Source organism: Triturus cristatus, chromosome 8 (genome assembly GCF_964204655.1).
Source record: "Triturus cristatus chromosome 8, aTriCri1.1, whole genome shotgun sequence".
Classification (NCBI taxonomy): Eukaryota; Metazoa; Chordata; class Amphibia; order Caudata; family Salamandridae; genus Triturus; species Triturus cristatus.
Genome location: NC_140591.1, coordinates 859807959 through 859833240, shown reverse-complemented (window position 1 = coordinate 859833240; position 25282 = coordinate 859807959). Strand labels below are relative to the sequence as shown.

The 25282-nt window shown below is 42.7% G+C and overlaps 1 protein-coding gene across 4 annotated transcripts in view; it reads right to left on the bottom strand.

The window, feature by feature from the left end:
- The window catches only part of TBC1D23 (TBC1 domain family member 23), a 558574-nt gene that overhangs the window by 475237 nt on the left and 58055 nt on the right, over positions 1–25282 (bottom strand). For all 4 annotated transcript variants that reach the window (XM_085622378.1, XM_085622377.1, XM_085622376.1 and 1 more), the window contains exon 3: positions 20539–20644. In XM_085622378.1, coding sequence (XP_085478504.1) covers positions 20539–20644 — 106 coding nt within the window. The remainder of the gene's footprint in view (positions 1–20538; positions 20645–25282) is intronic.

Genomic DNA, 25282 nt, shown 5'->3' with positions numbered 1-25282 from the left:
ATCCATAAAATAAGTAAAAACACAGGGCCATTTTTATGAACACATTTTCCCATAGACACAGAATAGGTAAAACCATTTGAAACATCTGGCCCACAGAGTACAATTTAAGCGATTCACTAATTAGACAATTAGCCCCTAAGATAGTCTCTCTGTGTCGCATTCAAGTTGTTCACATTTTTTTATTTACCATATTTTCATGCACACTGATCGATAAAAACAACAAAAGAAAATCGGCCTAGTCACTTACGCATTTTTTAACCAAGCATTTCTTCTTTCAGATATGCAATAAAAATGGTCACTGTGCATTTTTTGTAAGAGTATGTAATCGGATTGAACATCAAGAATGGTAGGTCTGTTTAGAGAAGCATTAAAGCAAAAGCCATTTTAACATCACAAACCACAAAATGCAGTTATGAAAAGCAGCTATGCCTTGTGTACTTGGTACCTTCAGGGATATGTATTTATTTTAGTCTAGTTGTTTCAGAGGAGGAGACTGACGCTTAAAATAGCCAAAGACGTACAATGATTAGTCTAATATTTGGCATAACCCAGTCATGTTGTGGAGATTGTTGTGGGACTCTGCAATTCATGAAGCGTAACTGCCAGACTTTGGAGCTGAGGAACCAGGTTCGAGTCGTGGCGTCAGCTCAAACATCCTGCGATTCTGGGGAAATCACTCAATCTCCCCGTGCCGAACAAAACAAGCATTTGCAATGCAAATTGGTCTCGCATGTGAGAGTTAGAGGTATTGGCGCTGTAAATGACAACATATTTTACCTACTAAAGGAATAAAAGAGGAAATAATATGGAAACAGAAAGGAGGAAAATGAAATGGGGATATAATGAATCTGAGGAAAGGGGACAACTGGGGTGAAAAGAAAATAGAAGAGAAAATGGAAACAGCACAAAAGAAATAGAATGATGAGAAAGAGAAGTAAAGAAAGCAAAAGTGTCCAAATACTGAAACATGCAGAGAGAGTAGGGGAGACACAGTGAAAAGACTGGCAAAGAAAGAAAAGGACAATGGCACAGAAAGGAAGGAAACAGCAGGAAAAAGGATAAACAGATGAAAAAAGAATGGAAGCGAGGGCGAGAAAGACACTGGCACTGAGATTAAGAGAGGCTGAAATGCGCGGAGAGACTGAGATAAGCACAGAATAAAAAGAAATGGAAGGAGAGACAAGGGCAGAGACAATGAGACTTTTACAGACAGGTACAAAGAGAAATAGAGAAAGATCGGGAAAGCTTAAGACTACAAAGTAGTCAATGTGTGTGTGACGTGGGCTAACAATTAAGGCAACCTCTTAAACACACTCTGCTCTGGTGCTGATAGTAGGTGGTGGTGCTGATAAACACTTTTAAACAGGATGGTGGCAAATCAAAATGTTGAAAATAAAGTGTTCAAAAAACATTTGATCATTATTTTTTAACACGAATACCATGATATTGCACGTTTACTGTGCTGTGTAATACACTCCACTCTCTTACATGGCTAGAACTGTGCTACACACATACTGCAAATAAAAAAACTAGTGCACCTGTGCGCTGTCATTGACATGGCCAAGGAGGGCATGAAAGAACTGAAACTAGATCATAAATTCAAAGCTCTTCTGAACAGGGGCCCCCAAACTAGTTTTGGCTCAGGGCCCCCAAAATCTTTAAAATGTCCCTGTTTAAAAGGAGCCGCAGATTCAGCATCCTCATGAACTGCCCATTTGCATTTATTCAAGGCCTGGAATAGGGTTACTTCACTGAGCCCTTTCCAGTTCCTTTTGAAAAGTGTGTTCTTTCCACCACTGTAAATTTCCTGGGAAGAAGACCAGGAGAGAGAGAAAGAGAAAGCAAAGTGTTCACTCCAGGTAAGTGGGAGAGGATTTGCAACTTTGAGCAAACTAAACTTCACACTCCAGGAAGGAGCAGGTAGTGATGAATTTAGCTCCTCTCTTTCCATTCTATTCTTAGTATCATGCTCCAAAGAAAGTAGGAAGAGAATGTAGCAGTCTATAAAAAGTTTTAAATTCCTATATAATATTCTGACGAGCGAGAATGTGAACTGCTAATGACCTCATTACATCAAGTGTTAATCAGCGGCAAGAATGACCTTCGAATATACACCTCTTAATCCTCTTCCCATTTACTTTTTCTGCCCTCACCACATCGCCCAATCTGTCCACAACAACCAACGATCCCTTCTGATATTTTGCTGCAGACCTAACGGGAAACATTTAAAAAGCACAATATAAAGTTGCATTTCCAGGAGGATGTAAACAGTGAGGAAGTGCATTGTACTCGTTGTTTATATTTATTTTAGGAATAATACTAATTAAAGTGCAGTAGAAAAAGGCACATATTTTAATCAATGTGGGTCTGAGCCATACCCACAAGCACCCTCGCAGTTGAATAGATACATCGGTAAAGCCAAATGCTTTACTTAACTACTAGCTGGGATGTCGTGAATATGACTTTGAGGCACCAAAAGGACTCCTTTGGTGTGCAGGCTGTAAAGGTATATATAGAGTGTCTAATAGCATTAAGCTCGGCCCCAAAGGTAGGACCAGTGTGTGTTTTGGTTCTCATCAGTCTACTGGACTGACAATGCGTGCGCCAGTGATTTTCTGCATGGCTGGTGAAACGGCATTGAATTTCAAATGGTGGCATCATTGGGCATACGCATCACAGAAATGATTGCCAGACGCTGTTCTGTTGTGTTTGAATGGCTTGTCGTGGAAGGATATTCAGCCCAAGTGCACTCGGACAGCTGCAACACCTAATTCTTTCTACCCCTGGGGATAATTCAACCAAAGTGATGCCACTTACTTTTTTAGGTCTTGCGCCTAGCGGTGCACTGCGCAGCAGTGCTCGCGTTGCGCGAGACATTTAGTAGGTGAAAAACGGGGAATCGAAACTCACCTAGGAATCGTACACGCTCGTGCGTGTGCAATTCCTTTTGTGCTACGCGATTGGCCTTTGCGTGCGTCTTTTTATAAAAGACTGCACGCAATTGGCCAAAGGCAGGCACATTACTCTGCCCATGGCCTATTGGTGTCTATTACGCGCTTGGTGCACGTAATAGACACCAATAGGTCATGGCTCGCAGTGGCGCGCGCGCGCACCACTCGCGGGCTTCTTTGATTTTTTTCAAGCGGAAGTGAAAGCGAACGCTTTCCCTGCCGCTTGTTTTCATTATTTTTTCATTTGCTTTCAGGCCCTCTGAAAAATGATTGGACTTTTCATGCAACCGTGTGTTTTGATAGACAATAAAAAATGAATTTAGGAAATCGGGTATATATCACCGTAAATTTGTAAAAACGCCGCATGTGCTACTTCAATAATTGTATTTACCATTAAACATATAAGACTTGAAAAAATATAATGAACTATATTGTGTTGCAAGACAACGTTTGTCAACTGCACTCAGAAATGTACAGAAAATGAAACAGTTCACACATAATTAAATATCGCCGATAGACAGACCAAAAAGGCACACAGAGCTAGTGCGCTGGTTATGGGCGAGCGTCATCAGGAGGTCAGCACAGACTGCTGTTGCACATGCAGCACATGTAATAAAATGTAATTCGGGAAACGTCATTACTTTGTGCAATTGATGGCTCTTTTTTTTCTGCACCTGATGAACTCTGGGTGGAGTGTATGGAAATTATTCTCGCCAGGCCCGGGTTAAAATGTTGAGATCTCTGCTTTTGTGCAACCGGTAGCAGTGTAAATGCTTGCGAAGACCAAAACATACCTGGCCTAAGGTGCCCAACTGTGTCGGCCAAGCTTCCCTTTTTAGGTCTCGGCTGGCGTGGGCTGCGCACATGCGCAGTCTCGCAGGCGAGATTTAATGTTTTTAAGTATTTTCTGTAAAGGGCTTTAAGTCCCGCCCCTCTTTTCCATTAGCTGACGTCACCGTTTATGCTAAACGGTGGCCAGTCATTGGAAAAGAGCTGGTAGTGACGTTTTCGTTTGGCTTTTTGAGCCGTCCCATTTGGACGGGCTCGTCTGACTTATCTTTATGGGGTCATGTGTTTCAAACACATGGCCCCATGAAGACAAGAAAGCTTTCACAACGGACGAAAGTGAAAGCGGACCATGCTTGTTCACTATTTCCTTGGCAGGAGAGGAGGATTTGCTGGGATGAGGCTTGCAGGGAGAGTCTGCGCATCAGGGGAGCGACGGCTTTGGGTGGCAGTAGGCTTTCTTGATGAGCGGTTCGTCACCAGTGAGATTACACTGGTATGACGAGATAGAAGTCATTTTGCAAAGTGGAGTTGGGATGAAACCGGGCAGATCCGAACTGGAAAGCTATTTCAATCATCAATGTAATATCACTGATAAACACCGCATTTCCTGTCGCCTCCAGGACACGTGGTTTGTGTTTTCAAATGTTTCCTCTAATTTCGGGATCGGGTGCAGTGGCGTAGCAAAAGGTGGGGGGGTGATCTGCCCCGGGGAGCACGACTCGGGCTGCACCTGCACGAGGTTTTGAGGCGACGCGCCCCCCCCACCTTATCCGCGGTCATCGCGGGGCGGTAAACGCAGGAGCCCCTCCCCGGTTCACAGGGCGACTCCGGTCTAGCTACGCCACGGATTGGTGCTAAACGTTTAAACTACATTCTAAACAAGGTTTTGCTTGACTTGTCCATGTGGAAGCAGGCATCTGTTAAGGTCCGTATCAGCTTTTCTTGAATGTATTATATGAGGTGCACCTATACTCTGTTTTCTGACAGTGGAATTTGAGAATTACACACACAGACCAGTGGCACACACATTAGGTATGAGGTAAAAATACATTTCACATAGATGTTAATACAAGCTGTTGGCCTATACATTTCAAAGCATTGCGTTCCAACAAATACGGAAATATTCTCCACCTGATTTCACATTAGCAAACGAGTGTGTTGTTGCTGAAATTCGGTGATTATAATCTGTCGTCATCGGACGGTGGCGCTGACAGTGTCGTGAGTCATCTTGTTCACGCCCTATATCTGGAAGTTGAATGATCCTACATGATTAAACCAGATCCGCACGTGAGCTTAATATAAAGAATTAGAAATGGAATGTGGTTGCCTGGGATCACGAGGTAAAGTATATAGTATTATTCACGCAAACCACCATTTAATGAAGGCGCGGCAGCTGCCCAATTATATAAAACACAAATCTGATGAGACACCCTTTAACTTAATAGTAAAACTTAATAGTAAACTTAATTTTCTGACAAGGAAGTTTGCCATCCTGACCATTGCCGGAGCCCCCCTCCGCAATTCCCCCACAGCAGCCTTCGCCTAACACATCCCAGCTCATGGGAAGTGTGGGCTTCTTTGGCACCAAAAAGATAAGCTACAATAAGTAAGAGCCGTTAGACAAAGCAAAGAGCATGCTTTTAGAGCAGCAGGCTCCAATGGCCCCCTGTTTTACTGCCGCCTGCTGCTTAGCCGGTTTGAACATCTTCTGCTGATTTGCAGTCCGGCCCTGCTTCCTTTGGCATTGCTTAACCTCGTGAATGTCTGAGCAGTCGCCGACTTAAGTGGTCGCTAACGGCAATTGAATTAAAACGGTAATTAAAGACTCAAAGGAGGTTGACCGTTGCAAATATGCCTTCAAACCAAAACCCGTAGGAAGGGACAGTCACAACGCGTTTTACTGAGTTTACAGCTGATTTCTTAGTTCCCCACAGACTGTCAATATTTTGCATTTTCTCCACCAAATAATAGAATTTCTTGCAGAGGTTCTAGATCTACCTTAATCTACTTGCATAGTTAGTTAGCTTGTATAGCAGCTCCAGAAAGGTGCGGTGGAGGGTCTGGGATATTCATTAGCTTCGCCGAGTTTAGGATAGCCTGAATGGTTGGCGTGTGTGCAAGTATGCAGTGAATCTGTCCAGCCCTAGTCACCCTAGCTTTTCTAACTAACACGGCACGCTGTATGGTGGGCATGAACCCGAAGGTTCTCCTAGAAAAACTGTGGGTGCACATAACTTATCAAAAGCCCCAAAAAGTTGTTGACCAAAGTGTGGGAACAGGAGATGGGCGACCAAGATGGGGGCCTTCACATCCGCATGCACACATTGTATCTAAAGAGAGCAGTTTACAAGGGAGGAGAGACCCAAGTTATATATTGCCTTATGTTCTAGAATTGTAGGGCTCCATGAGACACACAGTGGGAGCAGTTTATGTACTATTTTTTTTTTTTCGCATTGGTCTAAGAAACATTAAGATGACTCGTATCCATCCTCACTACAGATTTGACCCTTTCCCACACAAATATTTTCATATTCCTGCAGGTTTTATTTTTCTGGCGTTTTTGTCCACCACTGGGAATTTCATAATTGCAAGATCAATTAAATGAGTATTCGTTATATATACATTTTGAGAGCTATGAAACCGCACAATTTAATGGCAACCACACTTTTAAAACATAATAGCTCCCTTTCACACTCTTGCCCCCTCACATGTCACATATCTCACACTAGCTCCCTCACACACCCTGCCCTCTCACATCTCCCCTCATCTCGCCCTTGTTTATGATCCCTTCACTGCCGTGCCCTCTCCACACACCCTTCACATCATGTGTGTCACATCTCCCCCTGAGCCGCCTCCCGCTCCTCTGTCCATCAAGGCCCCATCATTCCCTCCCTCCCCCTCCACGCACAGAAACCCAGAGATGGAGGTAACAACCTTCCAGATGGGGAGACGGAGCGGGAAGGAATATACTGGCAGAGGAGAGGAATTAAGGCTCAGGCAGCTGGGCCCCCGGCCTACGGGGGCAGGAGGGCTGCCTGAAATTCGAAATGAGATCCTGAAGGTCACAACGGAAGCTAGAGATGAGGGTTATATTTCCAAGAAGGAATTTGAATTCCTTAATGCAGATAACCCTAGGACCCCAGTACTTTACACTATACCCAAAATACACAAAAGTACCTCAAACCCTCCAGGGCGCCCCATATTGTCAGGATGTGGCTCCATTCTGGAACCTATAGGGTCATACATAGACCATTTCATAAAAGACTTTGTCCCCCTTCAAGACACATATGTGAAATATACTATGTTTATGATTAATCTGCTAGATGGCATGCCCTTCAATCTAGGTACTGACCTATTAGCCACCCTTGATATAAGCTCTCTTTCCACCAATATACCGCAGGCTGACAGCATAGAAGTTATAGCCAACCTTCTGGAGGCAAGACCAAGACCCACTCAGGTACCCACTAGCTTCATCATCACACTATTACGCATTGCCTTGCAAAGTAACTATTTCATTTCTGGCGGGCACTATTACCAACAGTGCTCTGGCACGAGCATGGGAGCAATTTTTGCTCCAAACTTAGCAAATATCTATATGGACTATGTCGAGCACAAGTTTGTCCTTGACATCAATAACAGGTACCGCCCCAACATCAAATGTTGGAAGCGGTACATTGACGACATCTTTGTCATTTGGACAGGCACAGACACAGACTTTAACAACTTTGTCAAACATTTAAACACTGTCCAGACACATCTTACATTTACGTCCACCATACATGAATCCAAGATAGCATTTTTGGATCTTAATATCATTCATCAAAATGGGGCATTATACACCTCGCTCCACAGAAAAATCACAGAAAGGAATACATTGCTATCCTATCGCAGCCACCATCCACGGGCTCTCAGAGACGGCCTGCCATTTGGGCAGTTCCTCAGGTTACGCCGTAACTGCACACACAAAGCAGACTATATGAAGGAAGCAGAAATACTCAAAAATCACAAGAGGGTACCCTAACAGACTAGTTAGAAGGTCGCTAAAACGTGCCTGGCATTGTCCAAGAGAAGAGTTACTGAAAACTAAAGAGAAACAAGGTTTGGATAAAATAGTTTGCGTCATCACCTTTGGCACTCACACCAACCAAGTTCGTAACCTTATCACAAAAAATTGGAATCTAATCCAAAACATAGACCAAGCACTTGAGACACCACTGTTTGCATACAAAAGAGGAAAGAACATAAAAGACCATCTTGTGAGATCTGCAACAGACATAAAAGTGACCCCACCCAATACACTTATCAACGCATGGGGCCTGCCCAAAATAAAGGGACATCATAAATGTGGCAATTGTGTTTCATGTGATTTCACATTCAATACCACCACATTTGAGAATGGCAACCTCAAACACAATCTAGAAACCTTCTCTAATTGCAACACACGGAACGTAATCTACTGTATCTGGTGCCCTTGCAATCTTCCATACATTGGTCAGACACAACAACCAGTTAAAGCTAGGATCAGCCAGCATCGCAGTCGCATTCGCAGATCCGTACCCAATGCTCCCTTAGTATCACACTATAATGAGAAAAACCACACGGCAGATGATGTCAAGTGGCAAGTGACTGACATTGCAACCCTACCAGAAAGAGGAGGCGATATCACTAATATACTCCAACGCATCGAATGCCGTTGGATAGACAGAGTCAACCCCATAGAAGAGGGCCTTAATTCTCTTGAGGAATGGAGAGGCTATGTAACAACACTACAGTAACAAATACCCTTAAAATGAATCATTGCCATCAGTGTACACTTTCAGCCAGAGACCCCTTCCGCTTGCAAAGTAAATGTGCCACACAGTAGTATTGAATAATACTGTCAATACATCTATACAGTATGTCTAGCACAGCCAAAGTACAGTCCATTGTGCTCGTGCTTTGTAGATATCTAATTAGCTTAATGTCTAACAGACTCTGCCTCAATAGAATGTATACTATATGCTGTAATTAACTTAGTTGATTGTAATAATTGTAGATGTAAATAATGGACTAGTGCCTTTTTTTACACATTTATGTTGAATATGATGTTTCAAAAATTGTAAAACCAGCAACAGAACAGCACGCACAAATCACTGAGTAGAGCAATTACCATCAGATCCCATCCCAGACAGTATCTTTTCTGTTTCCATTGCTTAATGGAAACCGAGCACCAGATGGATCAGTGGCACGGTTTTCCACTGGGAAGCCTGCCGGTTTCCAGATCAGAAAAGCGGGAAAACTCGAGATAAAACAGAGCGTCCCGCAGGCGCTCGGTGTCATTGCACCCAGAGCCTACTTGGGAGGCCTCACTGCAGCGGACACACGCTGCTGCTTAAGAAATTGATTTATCCAAACAAGAACAACAAAGTAAGTCCTGAGCCCTGCTGTCTCAGCTCCCCGCCCCCACCATTTCCATTCAGAACCCATCCCTAAAGCTTAACTCTTCATATGCCTTATTTCACAGTAACCTACAGTGCACCGTCACTGTAATCAGCAGAACGCTATGGCTGTAGAGAATTTATAGAAGAGCTCACAGGCCATCTATCATCCTGAAGTGCCGGCCTGACCTCACTTTGAGGTAAATATAATTTCTTCCACCACGACATGTTACAACCAGCTTTCCCTATGTTCTTTCTATAATGCAGTAAATGACATGCATTTTCTTGTCCTTTCACTGTAGAACCCGGCTGGGTCCTCACGTGAGTTTTTACTTTCACCTTTCACTTCACTGTCACAGAGGCAGCACTCTCTTCATCCAGGTAATTCCCTATAGCTGCCTTCTCATTAGTTTTCCTGCATATGTGCCGGTATATGGGCCTTATTCTTTCCTTATTTTGTTTTAGATGTCCCTACATCGCCAGTCCTGAGGAGACCTCATTGATAGAAGGGTTGAAACGCCGTCGACAAGTAAAAAAGAACAGACGATTACCCAGCCCGTATCATTGTGTACTGAAGCTGTAAAAAATACTGTGTAAGAATGGTCGTTTTTCACAACTGATGGAAACCGTGTACATAATAATTCACTTTGTATATTCACTTATTGGTTCCATTTCTTCACTTGGGGACACAATGCACAAACAGTACTGATTTTAACTGTAAGAAGTGTACCTATTGTTTATTTATTTATTTTTTCATAAAATATGTTATACCGAGCAAACTGTGTAGAAGGTTTTTCTTGCCCTCTGACATTAGATGGTCTTTTTTATTTCGAATGTGCATTAGTATTTCAAATATTAGTTTTATTTATCCACAGGAACCATTGTTTTCTTATATATAAATATTACCCTGATTCCGTCGTGAGTAGGGTTCCCCTGTTACTTCCTTAGACTTACCACAATGAAGGCATGATGTAGAAGTTCATGCAGCTTGCGAAGATGATCACATTTGCCCTCCCATATAACAGCAGTAGGCCGGGCCAGACAGTAAAGCAAAGTGATGCATCTAGATGTTGGAGTGATGTTTTGCTATTTATGCATTGTGGCAGTAGACCATGTTTAGCAAAAACACATGAACGAATTCGCTGGTGCTGCAGAACCCCACTCTTCCCCAAAACATTTCCCACAGATGACTGTGAACTCGCTTTTCACAAAGAGTATAGGTGCCAGAGAATCAAACATTATCTATTAAGTGATTAGGTCAATGCCTGTAAACTACAGAAGTGACCTCCCTGTGTTGTGCAGATTTCTCCAAGAGAGAGAGCACGAAATAGTGGAGCAATCCCAGAAAGTCATCAGCTTAAATCATGTTATCTCCCGGAATGATATTTAGAAGTTAACGATGACTTAAAAATGCAACTTCAAGATCGTGAGTTCAGTGTCAAATCTGATAGACGCCTGATGTTGAATAACGCTGTATACTGAATTAATTATTTGTAGTGGTCTTCTTACAGGTTGGCAGCCGAATCCAAACTCACCTTGCAGATAGTGCTCCTCCCGCAACAAAACCATGGGACAGGAGTTGTGAAAATCCTCACAGATTACAACATTCTCTTTCAGAATGTTATTTCCATTAACACAAACAATGCTGTGTATATGCTCAAGGTATAAAACACTGTGTTGAAAAATATATATATTTACTAGCTCAAAACACATCAACTGCTAGGCACACATCATGAGCCTTGTTGGAAAGTCATTCCAGAAGCGTTTTCGGTGGAGCTGAATACTTTCATGCTGTATATCTAGACAATCTTCTACATGATTGGTTGTAGAAAACAAACAAACCTGCAAAACTTGGCAGGCAGAGGCCCATGGAGCGCAATCACAAATGGCAACTGACCCTTGTAGCACAGTGGAATTCTTTGCTTGCTGCTGTCCTGTACCACTGTAAGCATTTTGATGCCCATGCTTCGTTGGTTGCATTTCAGATTAAACTCCGCAAGTCTCTCCGATTCCCTTGAAAATGTGCATAGGAGTCTCAACAGCAGAAACAAGCACTGCATTCAAGTTCAATTCGATAGAGTGGCAGACAAATGTAAAAATTGAATTCTGATGGACCTTTTCCGGAGTCAGTCTCCAGTGTAGTCCATATGAACTTAAACAATTCAGTATTCAGTCAGAATCCACTACTACAATTCCTTGACAGTACTGCAGGGCGAATGGACTCATGCTCAGACAAACAGATAATAGCACAGCTCAAAGCATTTGTGAATGCCATTGAAAATGTGAAAAAGTACATGGGTGATGCCCAACTAGACACTGAATTCTTAACGCAAGTTCTCTTGTTCAGTCCTGCACGACTTTGCATCCATTCCCAGGACAAGAGTAGGCATTTGACAATCTCTAGCTTGAGCGAGGTTGCACATCAGGAGCTTCGCCTTTACTTTGAACATGTAGGTAAAGAAGGAGTTAAGGAATCAATTTCAGCAGTGATTGACACTGTGTACAAGGACTGTGTGATTAGTTCTGCAGATGATGAAAGGAGCAACATCATATATAAGATTATTTTATGAGCAAGACATTGCTCATTTGCTGAGCAATCCATTCATGCATGATTATTTTCACTCTATAATCAGCCGCCGGATGTTGGACTGGATGTCGGCTGGTTAGAAGAATTTGAGCAAAAGCGACAAGATAGGCAAGATAAACCTAGCTGCACAAATGTAGACCTTCCAAAAATATATGTATTAAAATTAAGTCTCGTAAAATGCCTCAAAATCTTGATAACCAGGTTGTTCTTCGGAATCAGGAGGATCTGCATATAGATACCCCACAACATTATCCTGTAGCTGCCAATCTTGCTGAATCAAATGCTGAACTCACGATCTGGCTAAAAAGCAAATTTCATGCAGCATTTCTGTGACATATTGCTGTTGATGCTTCAAAGGGTAAGATAAAACTTTGCTTGCCCTTACAGATTTTTCTCCAATATATTCCAAGAAGTCACCATGCTATCAGATTTTAAATTAGCAGCTGCATTATTACATATCTTCCTGCCAGTAGCATCCACCCGTTTGCTTTTTCGGTCTGGCAGAGCAGTAGTAGTCAGAGCTGAAGACTGTCTCCATCTCACTGAATTTACTATACCTGAATCTGGCTTTGGCTTAGTTTTTAGGAATTTCACATACTGTTGCAAAGCCCTATATTTTTTCAGGAGCTGCAGAGTGGCTGCTTTCATAGTGGCAGGTAAAGGCACTTTTCATGTGCTATGTCAAGTAGGTCAGGTCCTAAAGGCAGCAAGGGTTTTTAAGCTGGTCTCAGGGGTAAAAGTTTCGAGAATCACCTAATCAGTTGTTTGGGGAGACTTCAGAGGAAGATTCAACTACCAGGCTCCACTGGCTAGAACCTCATAACAAGCATTGGCATAGCCAATAGGTCTCGCTTTTGGGACCTTATAAGTATTTATTTATGCAACTGTTGCATGGCTAAACACTTATAAGGTTCCAAAGGCGAGACCTATTGGCTATGCCAATGCTTGTTTTCTTTCTAATCGCGGCACTATTAAAGCGCGGGTGCCGCGATTATAGCAAAAGTAAAGAAATAGAGGTTTGTTTCTAATTCTTTATTTTTGCTATAATCGCGGCACCGGTGCTTTACTTTTAATGTTAAAAGCAAAGCACCAGTGCCGCGATTAGCAAGCTAAAAATGCTACCGCCGGCCACAGCTTGCAGTGGATGTGCGCGAGTGGTGCGTGCGCAGCAGTAATCACGCCATATGGCGCCTCTGCTGAAGCGTGCGCCCTCGCACATGCACTGCAAGCTGTAGCCGGCGGTAGCATTTTTTAAAGCCCTTACTAAAGTCTCTCCGAGCAGCGCATGCGCACTGACTCAGCGAGACCTAAAAAGGTTATAATGTTAATTGGGGAAACAAGGAAATGCGGCTGGTGAGGTTGGTGCACAAGATGAGGGAGTATCAGCTGAGTATGAAATAGGGGATCTGGATGAGCAAGGAGATCTGTGTCTTTTTCTGTGCTATGGGAAGATGCCAGCATCCTGGAATCTGCACTGGGTCCTAAAAAGGGCTGATTGGCCTTAGTGGTCAGAAAAGTCGTGGAAGCGGATCCAAACAAGCATTGGCATAGCCAATAGGTCTCGCCTTTGGGACCTTATAAGTGTTTAACTATGCAACAGTTGATGTTGCACCAAGCACATTGTTCTGCATAATTAAATACTTATAAGATCCCAAAGGCGAGACCTATTGGCTATGCCAATGCTTTTTTTTTTAATGCTCTCGTAGGGAATTTCATTAATTGCTGGGAGCTCAGTCTGAGTAAAGACGCGAAGAAGCAGTGAAGTCTGGTATTGTGGCTGCTAAAAACGGGTGAAGTCCATCTTTAGATACTAAACCCATAAAAAGTGAAAGACAATTGCGTGTCACATAGAAATGGAAACAAAAGGTCCCTGGCAACAGGTTTAATTTTTATTGTACTCTCATTCATATACAGATATAAACCGCAGACGAGCTCTGTCTTTCTCTTCTTGATATGAAACCATGGCTCCTGTGGTCCAATGCGTACCGCGCACAGAAGAATGTAAATACAATTAATTAAACACATCAGGAAATGCAATTAATTAAACACATCAGGAAATTACACAATTGAAGGCCCATTCATTCTTTGATGAAACGGGACGTTGTTGATGGCGGCAAAACTTCTAAGTAATATGAGAGCATATTACAGCCACGTGGTCTATCCAAGCGCTGCAAAGTGGATGAAAGACGACGCTTTGGCACTTCACACGATTTTTCAAAACACTCGATTAACAAAATAAAATACCCTTTAAATGGTTGGTAGGCGCTGGTGCACAGAGAATCCTAAATTCCTGAAACAGTAAAATGATTTCAATGGGGTGTTTATTACGTCTGATAGATAACAAGTACCCCTGACACACTAACAAGTAGTGTATACCTACGAAGAAACACATTCTCTCCAAATAAAAGAACATCGTGCTCAAAGTAAAGTTGATATTTGCGGGGAAGGGAATAGGATTTATTTTTAATAATGTGGAATAAAACAATAAAAGAAATGAGGTGAGAGAGGAAAGAAATATAGACAAGCGCTAGTACATTCTTTGATGAAACGGGACGTTGTTGATGGAGGCAAAACTTCTAAGTAATATGAGAGCATATTACAGCCACGTGGTCTATCCAAGCGCTGCAAAGTGGATGAAAGACGACGCTTTGGCACTTCACACGATTTTTCAAAACACTCGATTAACAAAATAAAATACCCTTTAAATGGTTGGTAGGCGCTGGTGCACAGAGAATCCTAAATTCCTGAAACAGTAAAATGATTTCAATGGGGTGTTTATTACGTCTGATAGATAACAAGTACCCCTGACACACTAACAAGTAGTGTATACCTACGAAGAAACACATTCTCTCCAAATAAAAGAACATCGTGCTCAAAGTAAAGTTGATATTTGCGGGGAAGGGAATAGGATTTATTTTTAATAATGTGGAATAAAACAATAAAAGAAATGAGGTGAGAGAGGAAAGAAATATAGACAAGCGCTAGTAATGTTGCCAGTTGTGGGTGTGCTGGCAGAGGAGGCTGGGTCTGCGCAGCAAAGCGATCGTGATCAAAGCGGCCGTGCGGCCGCGAAAGTGAAAGTAAGCGCGGCGCGCGCGCCCGCGCACATGCACTGTAGCTTTAGGCCACGGCAGCACTTTGTAAAGCCCAGATATAAAATGTCTCTTCGAGCCTTTGGCTCGCGAGACCTAAAAACAGGATGACACATAGGTTGAGAAGTCTTAGAGAGGCTCTCTACTCTCTTTTTTTGAGTCGGAATTGGTGAAGGAAGGGGAAAACATGGTGCAACATCAGGAGACACCATGTTGTGATAGTCGCAGGGAATGTAGTGATGACATTGGAGAAGGAGACAAAATCGAGAGGCAGAGTAGTTCTCATAGAGATTCGCATTGAAGATTATGGTGATAGCCTTGTTCTTTTTCAATTCAATTCAAAAAGTCTTTATTGCGATTATTCATCTTAAAAGACAAAACAGTCAGTATATTAAAATTAGATACAACCACATATATACCATACCAAGACCTAAAACTGGTTTACAAGTTTCTCAGTAAGGTTTAAAAAAATAAATACCTATATTTACATATTAAAACAGTTCCTAGTACAAGATTAAATATATCCCACGCACAAGACTTTGAACACATCATAAAAAACCATAAAAATACATAATTCCATGTGGTTCATTCAATACCTCAAGGAAAAATATCTTAGCTATTAGGGCCCCCCATTTTTCATCCGCAACACCCATGCCCAACTCAGGAACTTAGCTACTCCTATTACTGCGATCTCGTTGTGGCCAGATTTCAGCAGCCTCTTAGCGGCCATCGCAGAGCTAATTCCTAAGGACCGACATGCTGGTTTTAGCCACAAGCTACGAGGTTTGTGATAGACCGGACATACGAATAAGAGATGGTCAATATCTTCAGTATGATCCGGGCAAAATCGGCACTAATCGCCAGTTCCTGGTTGCCACTTACATGTAAACTTCCGGAGTGGCAATGACCTAACTCTGAATTGGTGATAAAGCTTGCGGTCTGATGGCTTTGATATAAGGTCCCAATAGCTTTCCAGACAGGGTTCATCTTTAAGATCTAAAAAATCTCTAGACAGAGAAGGGCTAGTGACAGAGGAGAACTTCCTTATTTTAATTAGCTCCCAATATGCTGCTCGATAGGATTCCTTTGAAGGAAATTCCACTGATTCAGGGCTCACCCAAAGTTCCCTCATCCCCATGTCAATAAGGAGAGATTTTATGCCAATCAGCCATGGGATCCTATGCAGGCGATCCAATCCCCTTACTTCGGACAAAGCCCTAGCAAAGAGATGGAGCTCTGGAGTAATCCAGAGACGCCTCCAGAAGGCCAACGGCCTATAGCGGGCAGTATCCTCAATACTATGACAGCCTAAGTCAAACATCAGTGGAGTACGGGTGGGACGATTGGGGCAAGCCCACAACCGATCTCATAAATTTATTCTGGGCTGTGGACAATTGGGTCAGGTTACAAAACCCCCAGATTTCAGCACCATATAAAATAGCGGGAATTATTTTAGTCGTGTAAATTTTGACCACTGGAGCTATTGGCTTAGTTAATGATAGCCTGTGTTCCTTGGTCAATGCTCCCGCTAATTGAGTGCGTTTCAGTGCGAGAATCTTAACTTGGGGATCCCAGCTCAACTTATCGCCAAAAGTGACACCAAATAGGTGAAGACTTTTATCTGCTCCAGAGATTTCCCACCCATAAAGACTTGTGCTTTGACCAGCTTGGACCCATGGAGCACCATAAACGTAGTCTTCCCTACGTTAACCACAAGCTCATGTTCGCAGCAAAATTCCTCAAAACGAGGCAGAGCTAACTGCAACCCCTGTCTCGTCTTGGATAATATCAGCGTGTCATCCGCGAACATGAGCAGGGGCACCTTTTGGCCGGCGAGCATCGGCGCGTCTGTTGGTTGGTCAACAAAATACTGCACTACCCTGTTGATAAATAGGGAAACAGGGTTGGTGCCAGCACACACCCTTGCCGGACGCCCTTTCCTACCTCAAATTTCTTTGTAACCTTGCCCGGTTTCCCCCAACGAACCTGAGCGTACATTGATTCGTGAAGTCTACCCACGAGGGAGACCAACTCTTTAGGCATTCTCAGTCTCAATAAGACCTCCCATAATTTTGCTCTTGGCACGAGGTCGAAGGCAGATTTTAAATCCACAAAGGCAGCAAAGAGCATTCCCCTACCCAAAAAGATCTCCTTCCAATATATAAGGACAAATCTAAAAGCCTGATCCAAAGTCCCCATATGACTCCGGAACCCCGCCTGTAAAGGAGATAAAATATCGTTTTCAGACATCCAGCCCTGGATCCTACCCAATATTACACGTGCTGTTATCTTTTGAATAGCGTCAATTAAGCTGATGGGCCTATAATTGGCCGGAGCGGAACGATCCCCCTTCTTATAGATAGGGTTGATTTTCGCTCCAGACCATGATGCAGGAATTGGGGCTCCACCAGCTATCGAATTAATTAAATTTGTAATGTAGCGTATCCATAAATCAAGATCCTGTTTAAATAAATCGGCTGGAATGCAGTCAGGCCCTGGTGCCTTACCACTTGGGATAGACTTAAGAACTGTCTCTACCTCTTTTGTGTTAAACAGCAGGGGGACGTCAATTTGGATTTGTGGGACAACCCCTGACCTCTCTGAAACCAGTTGGAATTGTGTTTCGAAGAAGACAACCCATTGCTGCGGTTCGACATTATTAATCGGGATTATTGACCGATGTCCATTCCCCCATTTAATAAGATCCCAAAATTGGGTCATATTCCTGCCTCTACATGCTAACAACAGACAACGCCAGCGATCCTCATCCCATTCTTCTTGGCGTGTCTGATAGCCGTTTTATAAGTTACTCTATACTGCTTGATAGTACCATGGATCCTAGATTTAATGGCTACCACTAGAGCATTGTGAGCTAGCCTACACGTCATGTTATACCACGAGTTAGGTTTATTCATACTAATCTTTTTAGCAGGTCCAGCTTTTATGAAAAACCTTTTTAGGCCGCTAAAGAGGTTACTATGGATTCCCCCCAACTTGGCATTTAGGACCTCCTGGGAGCCGCAATCGGAAAGTTCCCTTAAAGAACCTGACACTAAAGCCCTAATTTCTGCCACGTTCTTTCCATCCATTGCTACCTTGGCCCACCGTACCCTTCTTAGATCATTCGCAATAGTTACTATATTGGGGCAAGTGTCGCCTTCCATCAATACTGGACCACAAAAGCTCCTATCATCAAATTTAAGAACCAAGGGGTTGTGGTCACTTTCAGGGCGACATTGCACTTCCATGTCTAGAACTAGTATCCATTTCTCCACATTCACAAGAATATAGTCGATGTTCTTTTTCACATTGATGGTAATGCAGACTTTGATGGAGTCCTACGGTGTCTCCTTTCCAAAGTCAAGTGTGACAACGATTGGTGTTGTGTCTCTAACATCAGTGTTGAGAGTCCTATCAACATGGATAGTGAAGCAGATTTAATAATCGATATTGAAGTCAGTTTTGACAACATCAAAATGTGTGTCTTCAGTGTTGAAGGCCTTTCAAACGGCAGGTGTTTGGCACGTTTTCTGTGATGTCGATGAGAGGTAGATTACAAACCTGATGTCAGGCCACTGCTTTTGACACAGTTACCTTAGAAGTTTTTTCTCTTGTTGAATACCTCCTTTCTCTGGATCGCTTCCTGTGGGAGTCCTCTTCTAGAACAAGAGGTCTTCAAGAAGAAGCATTAGAGAGGTGACTTTTCCAGCTTTTTCTTCTACTTCCTTCCTTCACTGACAGGTCCTGAATCCTTCCTACAACACGTATGCCTTCTCTTTCTTTCAAAGACCTCATGGACGTTTCCTTACAGATGTGTCAATCTTTGACCAAATGTGAGGCAAGTAGACACAGAACACAGACGTTGTTGGTGTTAGCAACAACCTTCTTCCCACAGGAGGGGCACTTCTCAAAAAACAGAAAGAGCATTTCAGATGAGAAAACTTGTCAAAAATCTGGAAAAATTAAGATCACTTTACTTGACAGAATTATGTTAAAGATGAGTGAAAAAGAAAAAGCAAAGATTTGCTATTTTCTTGTGTCAAAAAATAGAGATGTGAAATTGAACATGTGCTCTAAGATTGTTTTCACAGGCCCCGGAAAAAAGAACCAACTTTATTTTCACACGTTTCTTGCACATTACCTGCTGAAATGTAGGCATTAAACTGCTCGTTAGGAGTTCATCAGTTAATTTTTCAGGAACCATTTTGCCTCAGTTAGGCTGCTACAGTGCACTGCTCTTCATTATGACAGAAGGACACTCCCACCCTGTGTGACATTTCAATGGGCCCTACTACACCGATAGAAAGTACCCAGGGGTCTACTTGGGCAGCTGGTAATTGCTTTAACATTGATGACGGTTAATGAAGCTCCAACAACCCAGAACCCTATTTCTACTTGTCTTCCCAAATCCCTTTTTGCTCCCACCATCTCCAGCCGAATCCTTTAGTGGGTCCTTAGTCATTTCACCTGCCATTTTGTCTCCATCATGGTTTACCAAACCCATCATCTCAATAATACCGAATATCTTCCCGCATTACACAAGGGGAGAGTTATGGTGTAAATAGCAAGGCAACAGATTTATGGTTAAGTATCGGACTAAAACTTATAAATTTCGGGGTTTTTATGTGTCTCAATAATCCTACTTTAACTGTGTTTTTTCTGTGGCATTTTCTTTTCTTTCTATGTTTGCTCTCTCAGAAAACTAAATTATTATTAGAACATTGGAATGTTGACAGTTCTATTGAAGAATAAGGAGTGGCTTAGAGCTTATAATGGCTGGTATAAGCCTTTTCTGCTCCAACATTCAAATAGCTGTCTTTTCGTTTCTCCCTTTTAATTTAAAACATTCTACCTTTGGTGTGTTGAATGCTCTAATAGCCTTATCGCCCTTGCGCCTCAAGATGTAGCAGCTGTTCAATGCCTCTTCCATGTTATAGGCCGAACCACACTTGTGTTCAGGGCCTTTAAAAACCAGTATAGCACTTGGCAGCAGACTATAAAGCTATATTACTTAAATGGTTTTTAGTGAATACAAAGTATGCCTGTGTACAGTGTAATAAGCTATTTTTTAAGATGGTTGACTGCGGGGTGGGATCTTGGTGCACGAGAGGTGAAACCTCGAACAAGTTATGCTGTCCCTTCCCTCAATCGCCAATGGTATTAAATAGTATATTACCTTCAGCTGATATCCATGTCTGGGATTCCATGCTGTTTTTTCATGCGCAGTAGTTAGAAACAAAGGTACTTAACCATAGTAAGAGTAAAATGGGTTCAATCAGTGCCTTGACAAACATTCACAGTTACTAAGCCCTAAGGGAATGACTCCAGTGGTTTTATTCTGTTAAACTGAGTGGAATATGTGAAACTATCTGCATTGTTTTCTCACGTCACTAGGCAGTAAGGTGGTAATAACATGGCGTCTGAACTATGCACTGAAGCAATCAATGTGCGACTTTTTATTAGCACAATTATTCCACTTAACATGCTGAGCCTCATTCAGTTTCAATGAAAAACATATTATATATATATTTTTTAAATAAGCATTTGGAAAACAAAAAAATATATAAGAATAAAATGTGCAAATCCTGAACTAAAAGAAAATGTGTTTTCATAGAAATTTAATACAGGATCACGAAAGATTATATATATGAGAGCTATAGGTGAAATCGCCTTTGAGTGTATTGCAAAACAAATTTACATACCAATCAGTTTTTGGCAATCTTCGTGAATAACTGCTTGTTCTGGCAGATCTAAGAAACCATCCCAAGAAGCCAAACTGTCACCTTTGCCTGACACATTCAGTGCAATCTGAAAGAAAGCAGCAAAAGGAACAAAAGCAAAGCAAGTTAGTCTGATGCCTAGAATATGATGTATATAAACTACTTTCCCGAAACACTAATCTTTTGGGACACAAAAGGTATGCTATGCTTTTCAGATTATCTAGCAGCGTCAGACAACAAACTAGTTCCCCAACTTTTCACATACAGCTATTGGCTTTGTAAAGGCCATGTATTTGAAAGTGAATCTTTTTGCATGGTAGCCCCGATTTTTGTTTTGTGGAATGATGCTGCTTTTTTTTTTTCTTTACTCTCTAAACTGAGGGATTTCTGGCCAGGGCCCAGTGCATGTCATCTGACCCCTAAAACATATTGAATTTGCGAACATCTTATAGTCATATTTAACTTTCCTACAAGTCCATAGTATATGGTGCCCAGAGAACACATATGACAGGGAAAGATCAATGTCACCTATGGACTACACCACTACTGTGACCAGGCAAACAGGACTATAGGCCTACCACAGCAGCCTGGCAGCTACATTTTAAAGCTGCAAACTGGCCTGTCAAAATAACCCTTTTTGACCAGGGAAACCTTCCTTTTAAATATTAATTTGGTACCCCTATATAGGCCTTGTAGCACACAAGGCAGGGTTCATGGTATTCTAAAGTAGGAAATGTAGTAACTTCAAGTTAACATGTCCTTGCAATGCCTTTCACCCAAACACCATTTTTAGTGTAGCAAGGCTGGATCTTACTTGGAGGAACACAGGGCTTTCCTAATACATCTAATAATGTTATCTGTGGTTAGGAAACCGCTAGATATGTTATTATTGGACTCTTTCTAATATTGTTTAAAAGCCCATTTCACTGGTGAAGTCGGGTTTTTATTAAATATTGAGGTAAACGCACTATTTCAAAGTCCAGTCACAGACCTACAAGTGGTAAATCCCTGAATGAGGTATGAAAACTGCTACCGGAGCAGAGACAACGCCTTAGCCATGGGAGGTGTTTCTACTCCTCTGGCAGGATGATTATTTCGGCAGTGTCCAGGAACTTGATTACCTTTAAAGGGGCCACCCCTGTCACAGGCAAAGATTTCAGATAGCATCTGCACAGGCCCCTTATTTGATCCCCCAGTCAGGCAGCTCCAATCCCTCTGGGTACAGAGTTGCCTCAAAACTTAGTTGAAGTGGACATAGGAGAGGAGGTACTCATTTCCCTGATCACACCTCAGGAGTGGACAAACAGGATCCGCACAAGGAAAGAAGGATTTCACCATCTTGGATTAAGTCAGAAAAGGGCACTGTGGGATTGTTTGCAGTCGGGCATACAGGAACCGCAGCAAGAGTGGGTAGTGTTACTCCACTGAATGTTTCCTCATTGGTAAGGGAGGAGCCAGGAGTCCCCACCACCCACAAGTTTGCAAGATCTGAGGGCTGGGCCTGCTCCCACTTCTACCTAGGACAAAGAAGTTGATTCAAAGGGTGCCGTGGCTGATCTGCTGTTACGCTACATGGCCACAACAAGCTGAAAGAAGCTTTTTCTTGAAGAGCCCAGCTGACCATTTCCAATCTGACCTGCCCTGGATCCGGCTGGTGGCTTCTGCTGGAGCAAGTCTTGATCCCCAAATGCTGTTCCCTTGGTCCTGGTACCCTTGGATGTGTCAGTGTACTGCCCCGAACATAAGAAAAACCTAGAATTTGAAAACTTTTGGGTTCCAAAAAACCTCCAGAGGAGCAGGACAAATATGCCACGTCGAACTTAACAAGGTGGCTTGCTACTGGTCTGAAGATTCAGATTTTTCCCACCTTATTTTGCTGCAGCAACAAAGCCATTTCAGCAAAGCTTTGCGGAGAAGGTATCCAGCATCATTGAGCCATCTTTGTCTACAGTCTGCTGCCTATTCCCACTGGCGAAATTCAAGCTCCAATAAAGTGACTACATCCAAACGTAATAACCCGACCGGGCTAAGGTGCGCCAAATGTATTCTGGTGGCGAGAGATCGTACCTGGGTGCGAATTTTGAATCTTCCCACTTAAAGTTTTTCCGAGCAAAGTCAACAGCTTCACCAGGACTTCATCGAACGTCTGTCCAATGGTGCACGCCCCTCAACCTCCCCTTACATGCACAGTTCGGCCCAAGGGGAGGGGCTCCCGAAACCTGTATTGGCTTGGGGAGGTGGGCCACACAGACCCCCTCCACTCTTTTCATGATTTAGGCCCTGGCAGTGGGCTCCCCAGGGCATTTAATAACTTGGAAAAGAAGGCCGTGCAGCATCCCTCTCCATATTGAATACAGCACATGGGGTGGGCTCCCCAGGGAATAAAGTTAATGAATAATGTTTGACACCAATTAGTTTAGATTTTTTTGGGTGATCCGGGGGAGTCCAGCAGGATCATGGCAATTTCTGCAGATTTGTTTTTTTTTTTTGGAGGGGGGGGGCATGGGGGCTAGCTGGGTACACCCCCCCCCCCACCCCTCCATGGGGCCTAGGTCAGGGTATCCCTACCCTGCCCTCTTATATCACTATTTATTTTTTCACTTCAGGACAGGGGACTCAGTCCCAGAGCCCTGTTGCTGGCAGCCAATCAGAGTGCACGCTCCTGTGGGAGTCTGACTCCCAAAGGAGTGAAATGGCCCAAGGGAAATAAAGCTCCCTGGTCCAAATCAGAGTGCTCAATGTTTAAACTGGCGCTCCCGGGAGAATTCTCTCGCCTCTCGTGGACCCAACTGTCCAGATAACCTTAGTTTCTCAAAAACTACCAAACAGATTTACACCAAATAACAAAAAGCTAAATCTGAAGCCCAAGATCTAGCTTCCTGCCAAATATGGTGTAATTCCATTCTGCAGTTTTTTGTGGCAGTCCGCCTTAAAGAAGCTATGGAATATGCATGGGGATTTTTGCATTTTGGGACTCCCCCTGTTTTTTCTATTAAGCTCCTGCCTGATAGATCGCCCCAAAACTTTCCATTCACAAACTTGTCAAAAAGTAGCACCTTTTTGGAAAGTTTTGTGGAGATTCATCAAATGGTGCCAAAGTTTTAGCAACACAAAAAATTATTATCCTATGGATCAGCTGACTGAACTATATCTACCTACTGGCGAACGCCACCCTTCTCAGTGGGGTTACAAGCAGGGGCGTGACGCACCCATAACAAGATCACAATGCTCCAGCCATGTCACTGGAAGGATGGCACCTATTACGAATTTCAGACTGCAGCAATAACTTATTGTGGCAAAGAGAGCGTGGCAAACAGAACAACATTTACCAAACTCATTTTGGCAAACAGGCCATGGCCAAGAAGGCCATAATGTCTCCAAGCAGATCTTAAATACAAAGTTGTGGCACTTAGTGAACACCAACAATGCAATGTTAAAGAATCCAGAAGACATGTATGGTGAGGTGCCACCTTAGAATGTGCACAGCATTGTCGAATTGGTCTGATATATACTTCATCAATGTCAATAGTGATATTTGTACCACTGAACATGTACACATTTCATACAGTTACTATTTTTACACATCTTTCTTGATAAAACAAGGATCAAATTCATGGCAGGAATAGACTTACAATCATCAAACTACAAGAAACCCACATAAATGGATGACAGCACGTCGGAACACACCAGAGGACTAATTAAATATTGAATCGTCAACATTATTAATATATACACAAAGATCTGAGTCAAGGCATTACAATCAAAGTATATTCCGCAAAATACATTGTGTTATGTCTGAGCAGATACATAACCGTGATAATCTAAGACTATACTGAAAAATCCTAAACTATTTCATCAGCACGCTTGATAACCTATTATCAGTGAATAGCTCACATTATTAACAAAAGTATCATTATTATATTCCGACAACTGTTGGCGTCCACCAGCAGAGTGAATCCCAACTTTCTGACTACATCTCCAGTCCAAATGTATGAAAACATTTAGTAAGTGACAGCTTTAATCTGCCTGCCTCCTGGACACTACACTCATGCACTCTGAGACATAGATGGTGAGATTCTACCAGCAGTCTCGGAGGACATGTGATCTCTCCTTGGCCCAAACCATCAGGATGGCCAGAATGTGGACAGGCATATACAGCACTGTGCGAAATCGGTTTATGGGCGCGGGTGACCCCTGTTCAAACAGCAGCCACAATCCCTGTTAGGATGAAACACAAAATGTACTAAATTATCCTGTGCTTACTACTCTGGTAACTTGGACCAAATGCAGTCAGGCTTAATTTATAGGCAATGTGTAAAGTATTTATGTAGCACACAAACAGTAATCAGGTGAAAACACAACTCAAGAAAAATCCCACACCGATTTAGAAAAATAGAGTAAAATTTAGTACATTATTTGAGACCAAAAGGACTCCCACCAAACCAGAGATCTGTAATTTTTAAAAATTCAGTTAAGTAAACTGCTTAAAACCACTAAGTGCAACTCAATGTGCAAGATCGGTTGAAAGTCATAAGTTCAGGCCGACCGCAATGGAGCGCCGGACAAATACAGGAACCAGATTAGTCCTACTGAAAGAGTGACCTTCAAAGTCCAGCGCAAAGAGTCCCATCCTCGTGGAAGTGGTACAAGAAGAAGGGACAGCATTGCGGAGGTCGATGTTTCATGAAGAGCAGGCCTGGAGTCGCAAACTGCAGTTGCTGGAGTT